We start from the raw sequence: 26871 nt of genomic DNA, 5'->3' as shown, positions 1-26871 counted from the left end.
ATAAAAGAATAAAATGCAGAGCTGCGTAGCGTCGTTACTCTGAAGTAGTCCACTCCGGCCACTGTGACAGCAACCTCCTAATCATTTTTGGGCTACTTCGGAGTTGCCGGGATGAGCGTGTCCGAGGCGGAGAAGTGGCGGCAGATCGCTGAGCAAGCCCAGCTAGAACTGCAACAGCTGTCGCTGCAGGCGCAGGGAGAATTGAAGGCAGCTAAAGAGGAGACTAAGAAGGTCCAGGACGACCGGCTACAACTTGCGGAACAGGTGAGAGAGCTCCAGGAAAAAGAGCAGCATTTAAGGGCGGTGGCGGTAGACCTCCAAAACAAGCTGGATGCAGAGAAAAACAAGGCGGGAGGGGCTCCCCAAGTCCAAGTGCTGCCAGGAAGGAGAGCAGGGACCCTTGTAAGCAAGTTCAATGGAGACCCGAAGGAGTTTCAGGGCTTTGAGACTGAGATCGTGTATGCTCTTGAGCTGCACCAGAATGAGTTCCCCGATGATGAGCACAGAGTAGCGTTTATTGTGGAACATCTCACCGGAGCAGCCAGGGAGTGGCTAAGACCATTAATCGCAACCAAGAATCCTTGCATGAAAAATGTCCAACAATTTCTAGAAGGTTTGAGGACGATGTATTCGTCCGATAGTCATTTGGACCAGACTAAGGAGGAACTGCATAATTTACGCCAAGGAAATATGACAGTTCGCGCATATTGGGCGAAATTCACCATGCTGGTGCACAGACTGGGGTGGGTTTTGGATTCGCCTCCCATGCAAGCTGCGTTTTACTTGGGTTTGAGCGAGGAGGTGAAGGATGAACTCTCGAGAGGTCCAAAGCCCAGTACTATGGATCAGCTGAGCAAAGCAGCTCTGGCGGTGGGGGTGAGGCAGGAATCCCGGTGGAACGACAAGCAAGCGACGCGCGCAAAGCGGGCTTGGTTCCCACGGTCGCAGGAGAAGCCACTCCCTCAACAACCCTTTCAGGCCACGCCTGGAGCCAGCCAGGACCAGGAGCCCATGCAGATTGATAGCGCGCGCGCGCGGGCTTTTCAAACCCCAGCGGCGCCAAGACGCAAGGAGGGAAGGGGCGGGAATTGCTTTCTCTGCAACTCACCCCAGCATCTCGTCAGAGACTGCCCACATCGCAGGGAGTGGCAAGGAAAGGCGGGAACGGTGGTGCCCTCCCCCACTGACGCAGCACCACAGCAGGGAAACGGGAAAGCCTGGCTGCAGGAGACAAGGGGCAGCAGCCAGGCACAGTCAGCAGACAACAGCCCCAGCCCGCCCACCCGCACAGAGAGGTGCAGAGCCAGCCCACCCCTCCCAGAGCAGGAGTGGTTCTAGAAGTGACGCTAACGCTCCCAAATGGCTATCCCCTGACGGTCCTCGCCTTAATTGACAGTGGGGCGTCCGCCAACTTCTTCTCGAGAAGCTTTGCAGAAGAGCACCAAATCCAGCTTTTGCAGTTGGATTTTCCTCTGCACGTAGCAACCATTGACGGCAGGGAGCTGCTGGGAGGGGCCATCACACATCAAACCCCCCCCATGAGAATGACGGTGGGAAGGCACTCAGAGACACTGGCGTTCAACGTCACCACCATCTCAGACCCCCCCATCGTCTTGGGCATGAGCTGGCTGGCGCGCCACGACCCCTCCATCAGTTGGCACCAGAGGTGCATCACGTTTGGGTCAGACTTTTGTCTGGAACATTGCATGCAGCACCAACCAGGGGAGGGGCCTCCGATAGCCACGGTGGCCACCATGCATATCAAAGGGGGTGAGGCAATACCCAAGCAGTACTGGGACCTGCAGGAGGTCTTCAGCGAAGCGGAGTCCGACCACCTACCCCCGCACAGGCCTTTTGACTGCCAGATCAACCTGGTGCCAGGGGCGACGATACCCCCAGCCAAGCTGTACGCCATGTCAGACCAGGAGCTGGAGGATCTGCGCGCTTTCATCGACAAGAACCTCAAGCGGGGGTTCATAAGGGAAAGCAAGGCAGCAGGGGGCAGCCCGGTCTTCTGGGTGGACAAGAAAGACACGCAACAGCGCCGTCTTGTGGTGGACTTTAGACGGCTGAATTCGGTGACAGAGCCCGTGGCTTTCCCCATGCCCAGAGTGGATGATCTCCTGACAGCGGCACGCAGGGGCAAGATTTTCACCAAGCTGGACCTAAGGGGGGCGTACAACTTGATCAGGATCCGGGAAGGAGATGAATGGAAAACCACGATGTTCACGCCTCTGGGCTCTTTTGAATATCTGGTGATGCCCTTCGGTTTGCAAGGGGGCTCAGCATGCTTCCAGGCCTTCATGCACCACGTCCTGGGGTCCCTCCTCTTCAGGAAATGCTTGGTCTTCCTAGATGACATCCTTATCTACTCGAATGACCCAGTGCAGCATGTGAAAGATGTCAGAGAGGTGTTGCAACGCCTGAAGGAGAACCACCTGTATGTGAAGCTGGAGAAGTGCAAGTTTCACACCAAAGAGGTGGACTTCCTGGGCTACAAGCTGTCAGACAAGGGGCTGGCGATGGACAAGGACAAGGTGCAGGCCATCCTGGACTGGCACAGCCCCAGGACGCGCAAAGATGCCCAACGCCTACTAGGCTTCGCTAACTTCTACAGGAAGTTCATCAAGAACTTCTCTCGCGTTACGGCTCCCATCACGGACTGCCTGAGAGGCAAGCAGAAGTTCAAGTGGACACCAGAGGCGCAAGCAGCGTTCGAAAGCCTCAAGAGAGTGTTCGCCTCAGACCAAAACCTGTTCCATGTGGTGCAGGACGCGCCCCTACGCATTGAGACAGATGCTTCTGAAAAAGCTGTGGGCGCAATTTTGTTGCAACTGGACGCCAACAGGGAGTGGAGACCCTGTGCCTTCTTCTCCAGGAAGCTGACACAGCCTGAACGCAACTACACAGTGTTTGATAGGGAACTTCTTGCGATCTACGCTGCGTTCCAGCACTGGCGACACTTCCTGGTGGGCGCGAAGCACCCCATCCAGGTGTGCACAGACCACAAGAACCTGGAGTTCTGGAGAACTGCCAGGGTGCTCAACCAGCGGCAGATACGGTGGGCAGAGTTCTTCTCGAACTTCAACTTCTCCATCCACTACATCCCGGGGGAGCAGAATGTCAGGGCGGATGCCCTCTCCCGCAAGCCAGAGTACATGGAGGAGGAGGCGCCACCAGCCCCAAGGCACATTTTCCCCCCGTCGGCATGGTCCTGCGGAGCAGCTGTGGTGAGCGAGGCAGAACTCACAGCACTGACGGCAGCGGATGAATTTGCCAACCGCATCTTCAGAGAACTGAGAGGGGGGAGGGAGCAGGCAAAAGACTTTGCAGAACGCAGAGGGCTGCTTTTCTACAAGGGTGCGCTGTACCTACCCACCACCCAGCTTCGACGTACGGTCCTCAAGCAGATGCACGACAACCCTACAGCGGGGCATTTTGGAAGGGACAAAACCGCTCACCTAGTCATGAGACACTTCTGGTGGCCAGGGGTGCGGGAAGATGTTCGAGACTATGTAAGGGGCTGTACCACCTGCCAGCGGGCGAAGGTGGTCAGAGCAGCGCCACCAGGGTTGCTGGAGCCCTTAGCCACACCACACAGGCCGTGGGAAGTGGTGTCCATGGACTTCATCACAGATCTGCCTTCGTCCAGGGGTAAGACTGCAGTGTTGGTGGTGGTGGACCTTATGTCTAAAATGTGTCACTTTATACCGTGTGCCAGGGCAGTCTCGGCAGAAGAGACAGCCAAACTGTTTGTTGATCACATTTTCAGACTGCATGGATTACCTTTAAGGGTTATTTCGGATCGTGGCCGCCAATTTGTTTCCAGGTTCTGGCGGCGGCTCATGAACCTCCTGCAGGTGGAGGTCAGCTTGTCGACGGCTAGGCACCCGCAGACCAACGGACAAGCGGAGAGGGTCAACGCCATTCTGCAGCAGTACCTGAGATGCTACGTCAGCCAGCGGCAAACGGACTGGGTGGATCGCTTGCCACTAGCAGAATTTGCCTACAACAATGCAGTGCACGTCTCCACAGGGGTGTCGCCCTTTAAGGCCAATTACGGGCGCGACCTCAGATCTTTCCCAGAGAGGGAGAGGGAGGAGGAGGAGGAGGAGGGCCCACAGGCTGAGGATTGGGCAGAGGAACTGGAGACGGTGCACCAGCAGCTCAGAGAACACTTGGAGAGGGCCAAGGAAGCGTACAAAAAGGGGGCAGATCGCCACAGGCGACAAGGGGAGGTCATCAGGGTGGGGGACAAGGTGTGGTTGTCCTCGGAGGGCCTTCCCACCAGAGGGAGGTGCAAAAAGCTGGCACCCAAAAGGCTGGGCCCCTTCACGGTCACGCAACAGGTAAACCCGGTGGCATACAGGCTGGCACTGCCAGAGGACATGAGGGTGCATCCAGTGTTTCATAGATCGCTGCTGTCGCCGTACAGGGAAAGCAGCAGGCTCCGAGACGGCGAACAAACCCCCGAGGGAGGGGGGGAGAGGGAAGGCAGGGAGCAACTCAATGAGGCCACGGCCATCCTGGATTCAAGGTGGGGGGTGGGGGGACTGGAGTACCTCATGGCATGGGAGGATGCTCCACCGTCCCAGAATGAATGGGTCCCAGCCACTCAGATACAGGAGGAATTCTTGGTGGAAGAATTTCACGCCCTCTTTCCCCACAGACCCAAGCCCTGGCACATGGAAAGGGAGGGGGAGGAGGAGGAGGCACGGGAGAGCAGCTCACCATGGCGCTGGGAAGCGGAGTTTGAGGAACCAGAGGATGAGGTATGGGTGTCACCGAGATCCACCCAGTCAGAGGAAGGAGCAGATTGGCAGAACGTTTTTACCCCCACCAGCTCTGACGCCACGGACTTTTTGGGATTCCCGTCCGCCCAGGCGGAAGGGGGGGGCTCGCAGGACTGGGGGGAGGTATTCACACCAACGGGCTCGGAGAGCACTGAGTTCTTAGGCTTCCAGTCGTCACCGACACATGGGGGGGGCCTGGGGAGGGGTGAAGGAGAGCTTGGGAGGGGGGTGGATGTGAGGGACAGGGGATATCGCGAAGTCCCTCCCCTCCTGAGTTCAAGCCCGTCCCCGAGCAAAGGGGAAAGCAGGGAGAGTTCCGATTCCAGTGGGGAAGCAGGAAGTCGTGTCCGAGGCTCAGGCAAGGTAGAGGAGCCAGGGTCCCAGGTGGGACAGGAAGGGGCAAGCAAGGGGGGAAGACCCATCCCTCCAACTCCAGAATTACGCAGGAAGAGGAGGGGCAAGAGGATGGGTCTGCCAAAGCTTTTGTGTTGGAGAAAGACGCGCCAAAAGCCATTAGGAGGTTCTGAAACCGACTGACAACATCGCTCCGTGTAAATAGCAATGACTTGAGCACTGTAAATACGCAGCACCAATAAAAGAATAAAATGCAGAGCTGCGTAGCGTCGTTACTCTGAAGTAGTCCACTCCGGCCACTGTGACAGTAGCTTAATGCAGCCTCCACATTCAGGGCTACTGTACTTCGGAATGCCGCTTTCTTGGGTGGGTGGGAAGAACACAGGAGGGCAGCTGCATGGCTACCTAACTGATGACACTGTCCCCATGTTGGGTATCATTGTGACGTGCTGTCTATTTCTGCTATGGCCAGCTGCCTCACAGGCTTCCTACTCCTACTTGCTATCTCTTACCCAGGGCTCAAAGGGACCCAGGTGGCGCTGTGGGTTAAACCACTGAGCCTAGGGCTTGCTGATCAGAAGGTCGGCGGTTCGAATCCCTGCAACGGGGTGAGCTCCCGTTGCTCGGTCCCAGCTCCTGCCCACCTAGCAGTTCGAAAGCACATCAAAGTGCAAGTAGATAAATAGGGGACTGCTCCGGCGGGAAGGTAAACGGTGTTTCCGTGCGCTGCTCTGGTTCGCCAGAAGCAGCTTTGTCATGCTGGCCACATGACCCGGAAGCTGTCTGCGGACAAACGCTGGCTCCCTCGGCCTATAGAGTGAGATGAGCGCCGCAACCCCAGAGTCTGACACGACTGGACCTGATGGTCAGGGGGCCCTTTACCTTTACCTTACCCAGGGCTCAAGGAAGTTCACGTGCCCCACAACCACCCCCTTCCAATGGATCTTCTCCTTAAAGGACAGGGCCTGGAGTCAAAGGACTTTTGAATAGCCCTTTCTCCTCCCCCACTACCCCCCTCTCTTGTTGCTGACAACATTCTGACCTGCCCAGCACAAGCCCTGGAGGTAAAGGACTCCCTCACCCAGGAACAGTGATTCCACCCACCCAGCAGACAGTCGTCACCCCCACCCCACCCCACCCCACCCCACCCCACCCCACCCGGCATCATTTCTTCTCAACTGCTTCCTGGCTCTTACAGCCTCACACCTCTCTGCCCCAGCTGCCAGGCTAAGTTGGCAACCACAGCTGCCTGCCTCCGGTCTCCAGGGTTGGAGAAATCAGCCTGCAGAGCCAGCTGTGCTGCATGCCTGTCCGGCTGCCCCCACAAACATCTCCATCTCCAAGGCTGCCGTTTGCCTAACCTCCCCCCTCCCTCCTTGCCTGCCTGCATTGCTGCCTGAGTCACCTTGTTCTCTGCCGCCTGTTCTCTTCCTGCTGGCCACCCAGACCCACCCGCTTGTCTGCCAGGGACGAGCTCCCTGCCACTGTGCTAGCCCTCACCTGCCCAAAATCTCAGCACTCTCTGTGCGCGCACTGCGTGTTGTTCTTTCAATTTCCCTGGGCTGTTTGCTGTGGCTGTTCATGGCTCATCAGATCGGATTCAGAGCCTGCCACTTGGGCTCCGGCTGCCTGCCTACTTGCAGTGGTCTGCCTCAGTTGTCCGGTGATTTGGCATTGGGAACTTCAACTGCCTGGCTGACGGCCAAACACCCCCACCCCACCCCTGGCTAAACTGGCCAACCTCCCTGCACCTTGTGTGTCTGCCTCCCCCCCCCCCCCGACTTAGAGTCCTGTTGTTTAGTGTTCCGCTTCCAGGTCCTTCCTTGGGGAAAATTTTACGTTCTGCAGTTCCTTTCTCACAGTCATGTTGAGTGTTGACCAGGAGACCTGCTGCCTCGTCTAGTCCATGTCCACTGTGCTCATCCCAGTTTGATTGCTGGTGCTGTTACTGCCTCCTCGATTTTAGGGCCTGGAATCAAAATACACATCCCTATTCTCTCTCTCTTATTTTACTGCTGCTGGCAACATTTTGCCCCATATATGACCGGGTCCCTCTCGCGTTGAAAAAGCAACTCCGTTAATTCTTTCCTTCCCATCACCACTGCTGCTGACAACAACCTGCCCCTTATATGACAGGGATTTGAGTAAAAAGTCTCCCGTGTTATTTTTCTGTGCATATCTGCCTATCAGATAAGGCAAGTCAGTGGGATTTCCAAGGATTGGTGGTGGTTTTCTGGATTGCAGTTCAGATTTAGTGGTTAGGTCAGGGCAAATCTGTTTTACTGAATCAAGTGGGGGCACAACAATTTGCACTGCCTTCATTTTAATGCTCCAAAATGTTGTTTAAATGCTAAGGCTGCAGTCCTGGATACACTTACCTGGGAGTAAACCCCATTGAACTCAATGGGTGTTACTTTTGAGTAGACTTGGCTAGACTTGTGCTGTATGTATAATTATTAACCATTTACATCAGGGATTGCGAGTCAGTCTATTTACATCCGTCTCTAGATGTTCTTCCCCCTTATTGTAGTGTGTGTGTGTGAAACAGTGATAAAGTGAGTCTTCCCTCCTGTTAGCAGTTGACTTCTTGGGGAAGAAAAGGACCGGTGGTGTCTCCTAGAAAGAGAACTTGGAATAGTGGGTCTCTGCTTGGTACGGCGCAAGAATTAAGTTGTGATTATCCCTTCCAAAGTGTTGTTTCCAGAACCTGTGAGGTAGGAACAGGTGCCTTCAGTCAGATCTCTGCCCCGGTTCTGCTTATACTCTGGCCGCCTTTCCCAGATTTTTGTATATATACATAACAAATTTTCCATTACAAGTCAATTCTCTTAGGACTTCCCAGTCCATTCTTCCATGGCATTCTCTTTTTTTATATAAAAAAAGCTTAATTCCCATTTTATTACTCTTCCACCATTTGGAATCCACACCAGGGTTTGGCCTAATGTATCCAGGCTCTGCTTATTTTGTATACCTGTGTGCGCACACTTTAAACAATTAAAAAAAAATCACTCAAAGATCATGAGAACAAACATTGCTGGCCCTTAGTTATCATGTCTCATAATGGGGAAAACAGGAGGGGAGGGGTAATAGTCATTTCGATTTGGTTTTTATTAAAAATCATACATACAGTGGTGCCTCGCTAGACGAATTTAATTCGTTCCACGGGTCTTTTCTTATAACGAAAAATTCGTCTAGCGAATCCCATAGGAATGCATTGGAAAAAAATTGAAATTTTTTTTGCCCATAGGAACACATTAATTGAATTTCAATGCATTCCTATGGGAAACCGTGATTCGCTAGATGAATTTTTCATAAAACGAATTCGTCTAGCGAGGCAATCTCCGCTCGAAAAACCTTTCGTTAAGCAGAAATTTCGTTAAGCAGGGCATTCGTTAAGCGAGGCACCACTGTACATACATACATAAGTCTTGCATAAGAGTAGTATTTAGCTATTTTAACTGTTTGATTTTTGGGGGATGGAGTGAGTGGAAATGTAAAATAAAAAAATGGGATATCTGATGGTCCCTTGTAACTGTTAGCAGAACAGCCAGCCACACAACCATTATCATTTATTTATTTCCCCCGAAAAAGAAGCCCCGGTGCCACTCCTCATGTAGGAATTAATGAGCTCTAATTGCTGGCTGGCAGAAAAAAGTTATACCTGAACAGCACAGAGATTTAGAGGAGACTCCCTAAAACACATCCCAGTGTTTTTGCATGAAGTGCCATAGCTCACGGGCGGGGAGCCTGCGGCCCCCTAGTCTGTGAGTGACTGTTGGCAATGCTGGCTGGGGCTAAGGGGAGCCCCACAACTTTCACTGGGCTGTTGGCCTGCCCTGCCCAGATTGATGCCATACCGTTGCCCTCCAGACCAGTGTGCCTGCCGGCCTGTGTTGATAATACCATGTTCCCATTTGTGCGCAATGCTGGCCTTTTTTAAAAAAATCATTCCTATGTCAGCGTTGGCAAAACCTGACTTGTGCGGTTTGGATAGCATAAGAGATTGTTGCCATTGTTTAGGGTGTATAGGGTGTGTGTGTGTGTGTGTGGGTGGGTGTGTGTGTGTGTGTGTGTGTGTGTGTGTGAAGAGAGAGAGACAGAGAGCGCATAATTCTAGTGTTGGGGTATGTGTGTATTTCAATCATACAAAAAGGGAAAAAACAAATACAATTACATCTCTAATACAATTAACATATTATAATATACAAATTCCCCACCCCCTCCTCCCTATTTCCCTCCCCTACCCCTACCCTAATTACTTCTCAACCTGGGTTGGACTTATCCCTTCCGAACCTATTATAAATCACACACTGTACTTCTTTGATAATTATTTGGTTTATATAAGATTCCATCTAAGAAATTCATATAGCTTACAACAAAAAAAAATTAGGTAAAATATTTCAGGGATCTAATATAACTAAAATAACTAGAATAACTAAAATCAAGAGCCCTTATACCTCCATAAGAAGAGTCGGTCTTTCCACAACTGTATTTATATACTCCATAAACGGTTTCCATTTGCTTTCATTTTCTTCCGGACACGATTCTTTCATTATCTCATTTTTTTTTGCCAAATTATAATATAATAATAATTTTTGTAACCAATCTTCCCTACTTGGTACCTCTTGTGATTTCCATGCTCTTGCTATTAGGAGCCTTGCTGAGGCGGTCGCATAACTTGCTATGCAGCTACCCTTGGTTTTTATATCATCCCCTAACATACCTAGTAAGAAAATCTCTGGTTGTTTTTTAAAGGAGTACTTCAGGATTTTTAAAAATTCTTTATATATCAATTGTTCTTAAAGAGCAGCTGTGTGCTTTCCTCATCCTCGTGTTAGGTGTATATGCAAGAGCACATGGACATTTCTGTGAAGGAAAGCTCACCCCACAGACTTGGTACATGGCATAGTCTGCATTTATGGTTCTTTGTCTCCCTGGGATGGAGCTGCCTGCCCACCTGCAGCTGGACCCCTCCCTTTCCGCATCCCTGGCAGCTATTACGAGTGTCTTCCTGTGGTGACTAAGGAGCAGAGCAGTGGGAGGTGCGGCTCCCTACAGGGTCAGGCGGGCGTGGCCAGTCTGGTTTCGGGGTTGGGATGATTGACGTCAGCACCTCCAAGGCTGGGCACTCTTCACCTGTTTCCAGGAGGCGGCAAGGCCCATACAAGTGTTTGCCTGCTCCACACAGAGGACTTGTGTACATAGCCCTCAGCAGCGAACATGCTGCCTCCTGCAAACATTCGGCGAAGACGTCTTGGGCAGGGAAGTGAGCTATACTAATGCCTGCTCTCTCCTTCCTTTCTTCCAGCTCTGCCACGGTTCAGGATGGAGCAGTTGATTTCCTGCCTGGGCTTGTGGCTCTTCTTCCAGCTCCCCTGCCTGAGCTCCGGGACACGTGTCGTCTACAAGGTGCAGGAGGAGCAGCCCCCCAACACACTCATTGGCAGCCTGGCAGCAGACTATGGCTTCCCAGACGTGGGACACCTGTATAAGCTGGAGGTAGGTGCCCCCTACCTGCGCGTGGATGGTAAGACCGGCGACATCTACACTACGGAGACCTCCATTGACCGAGAGAGCCTGCGAGAATGCCAGCAGCTGTTTCCAGGGGACCCGTGCTTTCTGGAGTTTGAGGTTTCCATCACGGACCTGATGAGCAATAGCCCACGCCTGCTGGAAGGGCAGATTGAGGTGCTGGACATCAACGACAATACGCCCAACTTTGCCTCTCCCGTTATCACGTTAGCCATTCCCGAAAACACCAACATTGGGACACTCTTCCCCATTCCGCTGGCCATGGACCGCGATGCCGGCGCCAACGGTGTGGCTTCCTATGAGCTCATGCCCGGCTCAGATGCCCAGAAGCTTTTTGGCTTGCAGGTAGCAGAGGACCAAGAGGAGAAACAGCCACAGCTGATCGTCATGGGAAGCCTCGACCGGGAGCAATCGGAGTCCTATGACCTGACCATCAAAGTTCAGGACGGGGGCAACCCACCGCGTGCCAGCAGTGCCTTGCTGCGCATCACCATCCTGGACATGAATGACAATGCGCCCAAGTTTGAGAAGCCCCTCTACGAGGCCGAACTCTCGGAGAACAGCCCCATTGGTCACTCTGTGCTGCAGGTGAGCCCCTCCTTCCGTGGGGAAATGGGGGAAACTAAACAGCTCTCAGGTGGGACTAATGAATGTATTTCCCATTTGAAAAGCAGGGGGGGGGCTGTGTGACTCAAGGTTTAGAATGACTGGCGTTTTCAGAGGCCATGCGGATATGCCGCTGCTTTTCCTAAACTAAATTTCACTGCCATTTGACAATGTGGAGAATGGGAAGAGGGTGTGGGGAATGCAGAAGTGGCTTAGCAAGGATTTTCATGGGGGGGATGAAAGCCAGTTTGGATGGGAAGGGTAGAAAAAACACAGGTGTGGCTGGGACACACCATCTTCAGTGCTGGCCCAACCCTGGCTGAGACCTCATCACTTCGGAATGGAGGTTGCAAATCTGATGTTTGATTTATGCCCCTATTCCAGATCCCTCAATGTGTGTGTGTGTGTGTGTGTGTGTGTGTGTGTGTGTGTGTACGTACATCCAGGAGATGACTTAGGTCAGAACCTTTCCCCCTAGCATAGGTGAAATTGGTGGCGCTCAGGCATTGAAAGGCATTCCTAGGATTTGGGGTTAGATAATTTTACTGTGAGTTTTAAATTCTAATTTTTCATTCTTCTATTGGGTATCACTGGTTTATAAAGCAGCAGCCCAAGCTGAGGGTGTGAGCATTTGATTCCTGCTTTTTTAGGAGAAGGGGCGGGGGTACCACCTCCCACCTTGCGTGTGAAGGTGATCCCTGGAATTGACATTTGACATCAGGGCCCTCCATCCATCCAGTACAGCAAAATGATAAGCAGGAGGAGCAAACAAGAACAGAAATGACTGGTTGTAAGAGAAAAAGCAAACATTAGGCAGACCTTTTTAAAAAAAGCAAACAATGAGTATGGGGTTGATTTATTGGAATAGGGCACAGCTTTGAGAAATGAGTCATCTGTGGCCAAGGTGGCTAGCAAACTCTGTTACTGCTGCTCATGTTGCTTAATAAAGTGCTTCTATCTGGTTACCTGGCAGGAGGGAGGGGAGCCTATGAGGCGCTATTGGCTTGGCTGGAGCCAATCGCCATCTGGTTTCTCCACCTTCCCTTCCAGAACAATCTCATACAATGTGTCTGGATTGGCTCCCCCTCCCCTTTTGAATTATTTCCATTAAATTGTAAACTATTACATTAAACTGTGAAATCCGTGTTTATAAAGTGCTTTTCATGTGTTCACAGTGTGCCATGTGCATTTTTGCAAAAGCTCTTTCAATCACTCTGTTAGGTATTTTGTAAAACAAATATTTTTCTGTCTAGATGTAAGACCTGAAGTGGCATAAGTTACTGCAGGTAAACTTTCTCCTTCAGACACAATATAAGAGCGTGGGCATATATGGAATTGTGTGTAGCAAGAAGAGGAAGGGGTGGGTGGTTGCATTTCCACCATTTTTCTTTCTTGCATTTTTGTTGTTGTTGTTGCTCTTGCTGTGGCCCTGCTTAGCCAGTTTATATCTTCTCCAGGTTTATAATCAAAGCCAATTGCTGAATATCCATTTTCTGATGACAGCAGAGAGACATGTTGTCTTGTCAGTAAGGCTGTGTTGTTGTTATGCCACACTGTTGCTACTTCACAGGCCCCTTTGTTGTCTACTGAGTGGTGCAATCTTATACCTGCCTATTCAGAAGATGCTTGATAGCATCAGGGCAGATGAGTTATCTTGTGTTTTAATGAGTAACTGATCGGGCAAAGATGTACCCTTGGGACACTCCCACTGCAGGAGCAAGTCATCACAATGAGGCATTGCCGATGCCCACCGTTCACCTGCCAGTGTGAGACTCACTGTTTCCTCTAGGTTTTGCTGACACCTCTTGAGTCCTGATTTTCAGAAATGACACCCCACTATAATGAACGCAAAAGGAATGTGTAGATTCCCCCAACCCAAGAGGCACATACAGATCTATGGCTGCCTCACCTCAAAAAGGATATTGGAAGAGTGGAGAAACATTTGGGAAAGGGCAGCCAAAATGATCACAGGTGTGGAACACCTGTCGTATGAGGAAAGGTCCTGTGATTTCAAGCTCTTTAGCTTAGAGAACAAGCAAGTGAGAAGGTAATAGAGTGGGACCTCGGGTTGAGTACCCAATCCGATTCGGGGTGCCATTTGTACCCCGAAAAGTACTCAACCCAAACGGCACTTCAGCGCATGCACGAAGCGCCAATAGAGCACTTCTGCGCACGCACGAAGTGTGCAGAACGCTTCTGAGCATGCATGCATGGCAGAACCCGGAAGTAAACACTTCCGGGTCCGCCGAGTATGCAATCCACAGCGCACGCAACCCACGGTATGACTGTATGACAGAAGTTATGCATTGCATGGAGAAAGTGGAGAAAGGTTTTTGTCCCTCTCCCATAACACTTGAACTGAGTGTTGAAAGATTAGGAGAGATAAAAGAAAGCACTTCTTCACGCAACATGTAATTAAACTACGGAACTCGCTCCCCTAGTATTGATCTTGGGTTTGCACCTTCTCAGCTAGGGAGTCATTCAATGGTTTATGCAGCAAGGGCTTCCTTTGCAGAAAGCCTTTGGCACAGCCCCACTTGATTCTATTGCTCAGAATCGGGGGACCTGCTGGGTGGTTTTTGGATTGGTTTTCTTGGTAAATTCTTTGCATACCAGAGTGGAAGAGGTGGCCTCTCAGCTAGACCAGCCAAGCCAGTTCCACCAGAAAGAGAAATGCCTGCTGTCAGTCTCAGGCAACACCTGGGCTTTCGGCCAAGAGCTGAAAGAACTGAGGAGGCTAGCAAGCTTTTGCAGGAGTCATGGGATGTGGGCTATGGAGTTAGCTGGGGCATTGTCGTACATGCAGTTGGGGCACTTAGAAGACAGTGTTTGGATGTATCAGGTAGGATTGTGGGTGTCATCTTAGACTAACAGAGGACTTGAATGGCGGGAGGTAGTAACAATGGTTATTTCATCGGGACAATTTGCATGTAGTAATAAACCACATTTAATGGCTTATTGGGACGGCCAGATCACTCTGGCGTTGCTCCTCCCTTGGTGGAAGTGGGAGTAGGAAGCCATGAAGCCTTTGCTTGTCATTACCAAGGTTGCGGTTTGTTTCTCCCTAGCAAACCATGATCAGCAAGTCAACAGCAAACCATGACTTCATGTTGGCTAATGATTGTGGTTTGTTAGGGAGAACCACAATCCCAGATTTGTAATGCTGCAATGACAGGGAAAGGCCTTATGGTTTATTGCTGCTGCTGCACCAGAGGAGGAACAAAGTAGGGAGTGATTAGCACACTGCTCAATAACCCTGACTTACTGCTACGTATTAAGGAGACCATTTGTTGCATTTTACCACACCATTTCTCAAACGTGGGCATGATCTCATTTTATCCTCCCCACGACAACCCTGTGAAATTGAGTCAGGTTGAGAAAAAGACTGGCCCAAGATCGCCAGTTCTGGTCACCCCATCTTAAAAATGTTATAACAGAGTTGGAAAATGTGTACAAAAGGCCAAACAAGGGATTGTAGCATCTTCCCTATATGTTTGAGTTTGGGTTTTTTAAAATAAAGAACTTGTTGTTTTAGAGAAAAGGAGACAGGATACAGTGGTGCCTCGCTAGACGAATTTAATTCGTTCCACGGGTCATTTCTTATAACAAAAAAATCGTCTAGCGAATCCCATAGGAATGCATTGAAAAAAAATTGAAATTTTTTTGCCCATAGGAACGCATTAATTGAATTTCAATGCATTCCTATGGGAAACCGCGATTCGCTAGACGAATTTTTCATAAAACGAATTCGTCTAGCGAGGCAACCTCCGCTCGAAAAATCCTTTCATTAAGCGGAAATTTTGTTAAGCAAGGCATTCGTTAAGCGAGGCACCACTGTAGAGGTTTATAACATTATGTCTTGTGTGCAGATAATATATGGAGATATATTTCTGTCTGCTTCCCAGAACACTAGAACGCAGGGCCACCCAATAAAACCTATAGCTCAGCTAGTATATTCCAGACAGACAAGGAAGAACACACAATGCCTGCTTTGTGATTCCTCCATCACAGGGTGTGGATGGCCACTGCGTCACAGTGGCTTTAAAAGGGGATTGCACAAGTTCATGGAAGACTGGTTTATCAGTTAGAAGAGGCACCTGGAACCTCCATGTTCGGAGGCAGTGTATCTCTAAATGCTAGTTTCAAGGGGGCAAAGTTTGCATCTGGCTGGCCACTGATGGAAATAGGATGCTGAAGTAGGTAGAGCTTTGGTCTGATATAGCAAAGCTCTTTAATTTGTCTTATTATTTATGGATGAGAGAGGATATGAACAGATCCAAAGCTGTAGAGGCCACACTACAGCATCTCTTTTAATGCTTTTATGACAAGACAAGGCATGCTTCATGCTTGCAGGGTTGTTTTGTGTTTTGTTAGAACCATGAGTGGAACAGCCCACAGCTATGTGAAAAAAAAGTGATTCCTGGAGGTAGACTTACAGCTAAGATTAAAGATGAGGGAGCCTCTGAGCACATCTTCAGTCTAGGGGCACCATCCATAGAAGAATGCACTCACGGCTTCCCCTCGCTGTCTTTCATTTAGACCAGGCATGTCCAACAAGTAGATCGTGATCTACAGGTAGATCACTGGACACCTGTGGTAGATCACTGGCTCCCTCCAAAGAAGCTCAACAAGTTTGACTCCCCTAAAAGAAGCTCAACACTTTTGCCCTGCACCCCTCAAAAATGGGCATTCCTCCTTCCTAAAAAAAAGCTCAACAATTTTGACCAGAACCCCCTAAAAGGGGGTAGATCACTGCCAGTTTTTAACTCTGTGAGTAGATCACAGTCTCTTGGAAGTTGGCCACCCCTGATTTAGACAATCAAATTCAGATTGGGGGAAACCAACCCTTTTCGTTGTTGCTCTTGTTCTACAGTTAGGAGTCAAAAACCCTTGCCAACCTCAACCTATTACAAATCACCATTGTAGATCCTGATGTACTTTCTGCCCTGATGTACTTTCTGTTTCAGTGTGGAACTTTTATTGGAGATCACCAAGAAAAATATTGGTAACTTTTGGAATTTTGGCGGGGATGGCTCCCTTTCGCTTGCATCTTGCCCAGTGGGAAGCAGCTGTAGTGAACTACAGTGGTACCTCTACTTACGAATGTTTCTACTTACGAATGGAGCTCTGTCTGCCATCTTGGATGCGGTTTAGATAGGATTTTTTCTACTTACGAAATTTTACATAGGGTTGCTTCGACTTACAATTTTTTTCTCCCAATGCATTCCTATGGGATTCGACTTACAAATTTTTTTTGACTTACGAATGTGCTTTCGGAACGCATTAAATTCATAAGTAGAGGTACCACTGTAGTACTCTTGGTATTGGTGCGATTGATTCAGTTGACGTCACACGATGTGATACAGCACTTTGCGATGGTTGAAGTGTTCTATCATCTCCTTGGTGAAGGGATAGTTGGGGCACATTCTTAAGGTCAGCAAGCTCAGTTTCCTCAGGCATAATTTACCTAGGTACCTGCTCACCACTTCCTTTTCTCGTTGCAGGTGAAGGCCAATGATTCTGACCAGGGTGCCAATGCTGAGATTGACTACTCCTTCCACCAAGCTTCAGATGTGGTTCGCCGGTTGCTGCGCCTGGACAGAGCCACTGGACTTATCACTGTTCAGGGTCCCGTTGATCGTGAAGACATCAATGTGCTCAAGTTCTCCGTGCTGGCCAAGGACAAAGGGGCCAACCCCAAAACTGCCCGTGCCCAGGTGGTGATTAGTGTCAGGGATATGAACGACAATGCTCCATCCATTGAAATCCGTGGTATTGGCTTGGTCACCCACCAAGATGGCATGGCTAATATCTCAGAAGATGTGCCGGTTGAGACACCTGTGGCTCTGGTACAGGTGTCTGATCGGGATGAAGGTGAGAATGCTGTTGTGACCTGTGTGGTGGCTGGTGATGTACCTTTCCAGTTGCGACAAGCCAGTGACACCGGAAGCGACAGCAAAAAGAAGTATTTTCTCCAGACCACAACGCCACTAGACTATGAGGCCGTGAAAGAATACACCATTGAGATTGTGGCTGTGGATTCTGGCAATCCACCTCTGTCTAGCACCAACTCTCTCAAGGTGCAGGTGGTGGATGTTAATGACAATGACCCAGTTTTCAGCCAGAGCTCAACAGAGGTATCTTTCCCAGAAAATAATTCCCCAGATGACTTGGTGGTAGAAGTGAGTGCTACTGATGCAGACAGCGGGTCCAATGCTAAGCTGACGTACTCCCTAGTGACAGAGCCTTCATCCAAAGGCATATTCTCCATTGATCCAGAGTCTGGTGAAATCCGGGTTAAGACTGTCCTGGACCGTGAGCAGCGAGAACGCTATGAATTCTTGGTAGTCGCAGCGGACAAGGGCAGCCCTAGCCGGAAGGGGACGGCCTCTGTTGCCATCAACGTCATGGACCGCAACGACAATGACCCCAAGTTCATGCTAAGTGGCTACAACTTCTCTGTGATGGAAAACATGCCCCCTTTGAGTCCCGTGGGCATGGTGACAGTAATCGATGCAGACAAAGGGGAGAATGCCTACATTCAGCTCTCAGTAGAGCAGGACAACGGGGACTTTGTTATCCAGAATGGTACTGGCACCATCCTCTCCAGCATTTCCTTTGACCGCGAGCGGCAGAGCACTTACACCTTCCGACTGAAAGCTGTGGATTCAGGTGACCCGCCCAGGTCTGCCTATGTGGGGGTGACTATCAACGTGCTTGACGAGAACGACAACGCTCCTGTCATCATTTCTCCCTCCAATGCCTCCTACAAGCATATCCAGCCACACACTAGCCCTGGGCAGCAGGTCATGAGTGTCGGAGCCGAAGACATTGACTCTGGGATCAACGCTGAGCTGCAGTACAGCATCATGGGGGGAAACCCCTTTGAGCTCTTCAAGATTTCACCCCAGAGTGGAAACATCACCTTGGAAAAGGAGATCCTCCGCAAGCACCACGGGCTTCACCGCCTGGTGGTGCGCGTCAATGACAAGGGCAAGCCATCTCGCCACGGCACCGCTCTGGTCCACTTCTACGTCAACGAGACCCTGACTAACCGTACGCTGCTGGAGACTCTGGTAGGGCACAGCTTGGACACGCCCATTGACATTGACATCGCCGGCGACCCAGAGTACGAGCGCAGCAAGCAGCGCAGCAACATCCTCTTCGGGGTGATTGCGGGCATCGTGGCCGTCACTCTGGTCATTGTGCTGGTGGTGCTGGTGCGCTACTGCCGCCAGAAGGAGGCCAAGAGCGGCTACCAGGCAGGCAAGAAGGAAACCAAGGACCTGTACGCTCCCAAGCAAGGCAACAAAGGCAACAAAGCCAAGGGCAAGGTCAAAAAGAACAAGTCCCCCAAGCCGCCCAAACCAGCCGAGGACGAGGAAGAAACGGGCCTGCAGAAATCCCTCAAGTTCAACCTGATGAACGACTCGGTCAGCGACAGCCCCCGCATCCACCTGCCCCTTAACTACCCCCCTGGCAGCCCTGACTTGGGCCGCCACTACCGCTCCAACTCCCCCCTGCCTTCCATCCAGCTCCAGCCCCAGTCGCCATCTGCCTCCAAGAAGCACCAGGTGGTGCAGGACCTGCCGGCCACCAATACATTTGTGGGCACAGGGGACAGCAATTCCACAGGCTCGGAGCAGTATTCCGACTACAGCTACCGCACCAACCCTCAGAAATACACCAACAAGCAGGTAGGAGAGCTTGTCCTGCACCCTCCCAGAACCCCCTCACGCCGCACCCGGGCCATATGGACAGAAGTGTGGGAGTGACGCGGACTCCGCCCACCCTGAATGAATGGACCTTGACCCCCTTGGCACGCTGCAGGCCGGAGCCTGCAGGTGTCCAGGTCCCAGTTGCTCAGGAAAGGACTGCTCAGGGAAGAGGCCTCCTGCCAGCCCAGCCGGTGGAGGGAATAACTGTGTGGGAGGCGGGAGGAGACCTTCTGGCTGCAAGGATCAGGAGCTGGCAGGCGGCATCTGGGGGGGGAGCAGCAAGCATGCCGCTTGGGAGGGGCAGGGTCCACTGGCGGGTGGTGCCTCTGTGCGTTCTGCTGGAGCCCTTTAACGGAGCCCTCCATGTATGGTGCTCACTGAAATAAAAAGGGTCAGAAGGCATGCATTCTGGGTCTTTGTATATGTGTCCCAGGCTCCAGCCACTCTCCCACTCACAAATCTTATACCTCGGGCAAGAAATGCCTGCCCCAGTTCTGCCGCAGAGCCTGATGACACGAGAGCCTCAGTGTATCTGAGGACGCAGAGTGAGAAAGGCAAGTATCTTGAGCGGTGGCACAAAGGGTGTGGCTGCAAGGCTTCTGCATGTGGACATGGCACCTGCCTCCGCAGCTGGGGCTTCTCTGCTGCTTTGAGTGCGCCTCCGCTCCGAGGGCTATCTGTGCATGCGTTGGGATACATCTGCGGAGTACAAGAAAGAGGTTAGCTTTGAGCGCATGTAGGGCACAGGGCTTACTGCTGCTTCTTCTTTCTTCTTTTTGTTCTCGCTGTTTTTGAAGCAAGGGCTGGTATCTGCTGAAATAAGAGATTCTGAACTGCATGACAGGGTACTCGGCAGCTTTGGGAGCACAGGAGAGGGAGATCCTCCGGCTTGCAAACTGGTTAATGCACCGGGAAAGTCTGTAGGCGGTGTGGTTTCTGTAGACTTTGTCCTTTTTTCTGTGTGTGCTTCAAGCTGGTGACCTGTAGAGGGTTTTCTGTGCAGGGTTCTGCCACAGATCCAAAGTATTTGGAGGGGGGACTTGTCTCCCTGAGACTGTGCCATGTTCTCCTTCCATCCAGACTTGTATGTCCTCAGAGTGAAAAGGTGTTTGCCTGTTGAAGGGCTGCAATAAAATACCCGTTGCTAGTGAGCATGTCGTGAAGTGTGAATGTCTGGCAGCCTCTGGGGCAGTGGAGGAGAAGGGAAGGACTTTCTTTCCAGAAGTCATTTTGCCACTGGTATTCTCTTGTTCCTTTTTTTGTTTGTAATTTAATATGGCCTGTTTGTGTATTTTTTATTATTATTCCATATGGTATGTTGGGCAGGGAAAGGGGAATATGGGGGGGAAATCACATTAAATCGTGTTTCTTTTTTAAATGTAGCATATGAACAATACTTCACAAATTAGTTTGGTATAGCATTATCCCAACAGGACCTACCATTTTAAATAAATAAATAAAAGATCCCCACTTGTTTCCACACACATGCATTTCTCTTTAACAAAACAAATGGGTTTAAATCAAAGTAGTGACTTTTTATGCACTCATAACAAACTGTATTTTCTGCACACACACAAAATCCTTATGAAAATAACTTTTTGGCACGAGGCATTATTGCTGCATATAATCTAGATAGCATTATTTTAATCCAAAGAATTGTTTGTATTGTTTCTCATTCCCATTTAGTGCTCAGAACAACAGGGATTTCATTTTTTTTACATCCTGCCTTTCCTCCAAGAAGATGAAAGCAGCCTATATGACTCTCCCTGGCCCTGTGTCATCTTCACAACCACCCTTAGAAGGTGATTAAGCTGAGAGATATTACCTGGTCTAAGGTCACCCAGGGAGCTTCATGGCTGTGTGGGGATTTGAAGCTGAGACTCCCCAGTCCCAGTCTGACACCGTGGTCAATACACCACGCTGTATTTTTATGGGGGCCCTAAGTATTTAATTTTCTTACATAACCAGCAAATCTGCCAAACATCTGTAGGGTTAGATTTGCAGTGCGCACAAGGCACATTTGCAGCACAATTTGCTCAGGGGTAGAAGTGTCCCTGGTGAGAATGTAAACAGCTTTAACTATACATTGTTGTAAGCCAAAGTGTCTAAGAACTTTTTGTTTGAAGTGTAGTATATGTAAATGTTCCAAATAAACACACAAGTGCTTTAATTCTTTTTACTAGCCACATTTAAGGATACAGTACAGAGGTTGCTAATTTTTATATAGGCACTGTCAATCTTTATCTGAAAAACACACCTGCAGGTCCAATTCCCATTTTACCTTACACTTAAAAATGGTTCAGCCTCTGTTGCAATGGTATATAGCCTTTTCAATATTTCCAAAGTCATGTTGTGGCTCCTATACACACTCGCATGGGAGTAAATCCTTTTGAGTACAATTTCTGCGTTGGTCTGCATAAGGTTGTTTGTTTCCTTTTTATGTTATATCATGTTCGCACATTAAGAACCCCATCCCTAATGTTAGTAGCTCTGTAATTATTTATTATAGCAGCAAAAGATAAAATTACATTGATCATCACAGTATCTGCTCAATTTTTTCCTCTACCATTCCCAAAACAATACTTATCCTAGTTATTGCGAAATATTTAGCACCCAAATTTTAGACTATGGTGCTGGTGATATTAGGGGCACTCCCAGAGCCAAAATCCATTTCTATTTCCCCCAGATGTTTACAGTTGCAGACTTAATTACATGATTCTTTAATTTTATAGAACTCCTCTCCTTCTCTGTCACACTCCCAAGGTCTATCCCTGTTTGCTCTACAAACCACGTCCCGAGTTCACTACCTGGCTCCCACCAAAAGGATAAAACCATTAAAATGGCAGCGTAATAATAATAATTGTTGCCGTGCTGAGAAGTCTCCAGCCATCCTTGGATACCAATTACTGTGAATTTTCTAAGCTCATTCTTGTGTCCCTCACCCTCCAATGGATTGATGGATTAATTAAGTGGATTTGAATCTTCTTAAGCGTTTTTTGAGGGTCAGTAGGCAGAGGGAGCTTTCATTTTAACAACCGGAAGCCTTCCTATCCAACAAAAACACTTTCCCCACCTGGTTAAACTGTGACTTAGCTCACTGAGTAAAGGGGTCTATCTTGTCTTTACAACAAAGGCACTCATTTGATTACGGGCAACTCCCCATTTGTGTAGGGTTTGCATTCCAAGGCACCATGCAAGCTGGCGGGATGTACGTTAGCCCCCATCCCCCTTATCGCTCTGCCCCCGCCTCGAACACAGTCAAATGGGGAAGAGTTCTGGGGTGAAGAGGTGAGGGGTAGTTGTGGTTTTCTTTTCCTGTTAAGGCGTGTCTCATAGTAGTTGTTGTTTGAACTGTTTTTATAAGTGCAAATGTTTTAACTGTTTTTACATATACTGTTTTATATTTCTTTTTATGTAAATCATTTTGTGACACCTCATAGAAAGCAATTCATACATGAAATGGTAACAGCATGATAATAAAATTGCACAAAGGACCGGCCCATTTGCACACAGTGCAAGGGGAGGCAGAGACTCTTTGCAACGTGGGTGGGATGGGGGAAGAAAGAGATGGCGGCCTACACTTAATCCCAAAGTAGCAGCAGGATACCCTCAAACACTTGATGTTGGTTTAAGTCTGGGTGGAGCTTGGGCTAGAGAAGGAGCAGAAAATTGGTGGGGGTGGACAGACACATGAAACTGCCAGCCGTGTGGTCATCAGGAGCTGGTTCGGGAGGAAGGTTGTGCTACTTAACTAAAGCACCAGCAGGAAAAGAACTTTATCAGAATTTGCTCCAACTGCTGACCAGTGGCTGTGGAGATGCAGCAGCCCCTGAGAGCAGCACTGCGGGGTTCAGCAGCACCCTTTCCTCGCTCTGTGCCAGCCACAGCAATGGTTGACCTTCTCTCCCGTTCCCTGGAACAAAGAGGGCATGTGGCAAAGGGCGGCTGTTGCTTCCTCATCCATCTATTCAAGTGTATGGCCATTCCGAGGAGGAGGAGGAGGAGGAGGAGGAGGAGGAGGAGGAGGAGGAGGAGGAGGAGGAGGAGGAGGAGGAAGCTGCTCTTGCCCCTTCCCATTTTCTTTGAGAAGTCCAGCAGGGTGATTCAGCTCAGTGGGGATACGCAAAGAGAATGTGCCCTCCTCTCTTTTGCGCACCCTTTCTGGGCATTAGGATGGTGAAAGTTTGGGCCTGTGATCTAGATTTCTTTTCAAGACCCCTTCCATATTGAATTGCATTGGAGAAGCTCTGACATAGTTTTATTGCCCAGTGGCAAGCTGTTGTCTACGCTGCAGCAGCCTGAGACCTGTCACATCAGGCATCCCCAAACTGCGGCCCTCCAGATGTTTTGGCCTACAACTCCCATGATCCCTAGCTAACAGGACCAGTGGTTGGGGAAGATGGGAATTGTAGTCCAAAACATCTGGAGGGCTGAAGTTTGGGGATGCCTGTGTTACATGGACAAGATTGAATTGGTTCTAGCACTATGGAGAGAATATCTCGACTGGGTATCTCTGTTCCTGAACGGGAAAGCCCACTTCTCCATCCTGGGAGGCTTTCTTGGCTGCCTTTCTGAAGATTTTTGAACCACCTAAGGCCTGCCAGAGCAGCACTTTGCCGACTTATGTCACTCGCTGGTCAGGTTCCACTTAGGTGGCTCAATTCTAATCCCTTACAGGGGATATCAGCAACCAGAGATGAAGGATGAATCGGCCATCACTGAGTACCCATCACTGTATTGACACTCGCCCCCAAGAGAAGAAGCATGGGGGCATGGCCAATGAGATCTTATGGGTGTGGCCAGTTCTAGTTTTCTCTCCACCCGGCTCCCTTGCAAAGATGCTACAGACACAGCCAGGACACAACTGCTGCCACAGATGCTTCTCTGCAGGAAAGAAATATATGCAGCCCCAACTGTTCTGGTTCTCTGCCTATTCTCCTTCTTTGCAATGAAACAGTGGATTTTTTTATACCTAAGTGTTGTGCTTTGGTTCATAGTTGCCATCACAATTTCTCGCGTGCGTTCAAGTCAAAGAAACCATACATTACTCAGAAGCAGGCCCCAATGAATCCCTGGGATTGCCACCTCATAAGCTTGTACAGAATTGCAGCCTGAGTAGGTTAGTCATAAAGGTGCCCCACAGGCACTGTATGGGAGGAGACAGTGATCTTAGTCATTTCTGCACCATCTTTCCAGAATGTGGAATAGGGAGAAGGGATATTAAGCGGACCAGGAGCTGGGAGACCGGGATTCAAATCCTCACTCAGTCATGAAGTTCCCTGTCTGACTTGAGCCAGTCTCTCAGCCTAACACACCCCACAAGGTCATTGTGAGGATAACATGGGGGAAAGGAGACCCATAACTGCCACCCTGAGCTCCTTGGAGGAAGGGTGGAAAGGACACAAACCCAATAATGATTAAAAGAAATGAGAATTGTTTAAAAAGTAAATTCGCAGCCTTCCTGCCCCTGGTTTTGAATTGGGGAGGTGTGGGGGGCCGGTTTGGAATCATTAAGCAAACAAATGAAAAACAGCAACCCGAAATCAAAGGAAAGAAGTATCTGGTCCCCAACTGGGATATGCGGACCTAGAAACAGAAGACTTTATAGGTAGCTCTTCAGCAAATCCAACATGTGCCTTGCCTGTTGCAACAGGCTTGCCTGGGTGTGGTGTGCAAGAAGAGACCGCAGTCCGTCCACAGTGTTCTTGTTTCAACCATCCTGTCTTTTGTAATGCAATTTAAATTTGCCCAAGTGTTCCATACCGTTTTTATCCTTAGAAGCCTTTAAAATAGATGGTAGTACAATTTCAGCAAAACAGGGGAAGGACCAGCTCCTTCAAGACCAGCACGTTTATTAGTGCATAAGCATTTGGAGGCTAAAGTCCACTTCGCCCGATGCATCATTTGTGGTAAACTCTGAACATTTATGTAACGATGCACTTGCAAACCTTTAAAGTGCTCCCAATATCTCCATCCAGGTAACAAAAATTGTATAAGTAAAACTAATAATAATAATAATAATAATAATAATAATAATAATAATAATTTATTTATACTCCGCCCATCTGGCTGGGTTTCCCCAGCCACTCTGGGCAGCTTCCAACACACATTAAAATACATTAAATATCACAGATTTAAAAACTTCCCTAAACAGGGCTGCCTTTAGGTATTTTCTAAATGTCAGGTAGTAGTTTATCTCTCTGACCTCTGATGGGAGGGGATTCCACAGGGTGGGTGCCACTACCGAGAAGGCCCTCTGCCTGGTTCCCTGCAACTTGGCTTCTCGTAGTGAGGGAACCGCCAGAAGGCCCTCAGCGCTGGATCTCAGGCTGAACGATGGGGGTGGAGACGCTCCTTCAGGTATACAGGACCGAGGCGGTTTAGGGCTTTAAAGGTCAGCACCAAACACTTTGAATTGTGCTCGGAAACGTACTGGGAGCCAATGTAGATCTCTCAGGACCGGTGTTATGTGGTCCCGGTGGCCGCTCCCAGTCACCAGTCTGGCTGCCGCATTCTGGATTAATTGCAGTTAACCTTCAAAGGTAGCCCCACGTAGAGCGCATTGCAGTAGTCCAAGCGGGAGATAACCAGAGCATGCACTAGTCTGGTGAGACAGTCTGCGGGCAGGTAGGGTCTCAGCCTACGTACCAGATGGAGCTGGTAGACAGCCACCCTGAACACAGAATTAACCTGCACCTCCATGGACAGCTGTGAGTCCAAAATGACTCACCTGGTCCCTCAGGGGCACACTTATCCCATTCAGGACCAGGGAGTCCCCCACACCCATCCGCCCCCTGTCCCCCAGTAACAGTACTTCAGTCTTGTCAGGATTCAACCTCAATCTGTTAACTGCCATCCACCCTCCAACCGCCTCCAGGCACTCACACAGGACATTCACCGCCCTCACTGGTTCTGATTTGAAAGAGAGGTAGAGCTGGGGGTCATCTGCATACTGATAAACACCCAGCCCAAACCCCCTGATGATCTCTCCCAGCAGCTTCATATAGATATTAAAAAGCATGGGGGAGAGGACGGACCCCTGAGGCACCCCACAAGTGAGAGCCCAGGGGTCTGAACACTCATCCGCCAACACCACTTTCTGGACACGACCCTGGAGAAAGGAGCGGAACCACTGTATAACAGTGCCCCCAGCTCCCAGCCCCTCTAGACGGTCCAGAAGGATGTTATGGTCAATGGTGTCAAAGGCCGCTGAGAGATCCAGCAGAACTAGGAAACTGCTCTCACCTTTGTCCCTAGCCTGCCGGAGAGCATCAACCAGTGCGACCAAAGAAGAGGTTTATTGACCGCCTCTTTCAGCGGGTCTGGGAAGACTCCCTCACAGAGGGAAGCATTCACCACCCCGTGGAGCCCATTGCCCAGCCCTTCCCGGCTCGCTTTTATTAGCCAGGATGGGCAAGGATCAAGGAGACAGGTGGTCAGTTTCACTCATCCAAGCAGCCTGTCCACATCCTCGGAGGTAACAGATTGGAATTGATCCCATGAAACATGACTAGACAGGGCTCTAGCACTCTCCCGCCCCGGCCCTGCTCCCACAGTGGAGTCTACCTCTTTTCGAATCTGAGCGACTTTATCTGCAAAAAACTTTGCAAAAGCATTGCATCTTGGGGTCCTTACCAGGCCCCGATGACGAAGGTGGTTCTGATAGATTATGAACCACCTGGAAGAGTCTCCTGCTGCTGTTTTCTGCAGATGCAATGGAAATGGTGAAGAAGGTCGAAGGTCGAAGTTGAGCTCTAGCCTGTGTCCAGTCTGATTCAGAATAGTTTTCCGCCACCGGTGCTCTAGCCATCTCAGCAACTGTTTCATCGCCCTCAGCTCCAGGGAAAACCACGGGGCTGTCCAGGCTC

General features: G+C 49.9%; 1 protein-coding gene across 4 annotated transcripts in view; it reads left to right on the top strand.

Annotated features, from left to right (window-relative positions):
• Positions 1-26871, top strand: part of PCDH1 (protocadherin 1) — an 83807-nt gene that overhangs the window by 18436 nt on the left and 38500 nt on the right. For 3 of the 4 annotated variants that reach the window (XM_035103308.2, XM_035103307.2, XM_035103310.2), the window contains exons 2-3: positions 10456-11267; positions 16790-18982. In XM_035103308.2, coding sequence (XP_034959199.1) covers positions 10473-11267; positions 16790-18982 — 2988 coding nt within the window. In that variant the 5' untranslated portion in view covers positions 10456-10472. Of the gene's footprint in view, positions 1-9375; positions 10190-10455; positions 11268-16789; positions 18983-26871 lie in introns of those variants that run through there. The other variant, XM_060278093.1, reaches the window with a different exon arrangement.

This window comes from Zootoca vivipara, chromosome 8, assembly GCF_963506605.1.
Source record: "Zootoca vivipara chromosome 8, rZooViv1.1, whole genome shotgun sequence".
NCBI classification, from domain to species: domain Eukaryota; kingdom Metazoa; phylum Chordata; class Lepidosauria; order Squamata; family Lacertidae; genus Zootoca; species Zootoca vivipara.
This window is presented reverse-complemented; position numbering and strand designations above follow the sequence as displayed.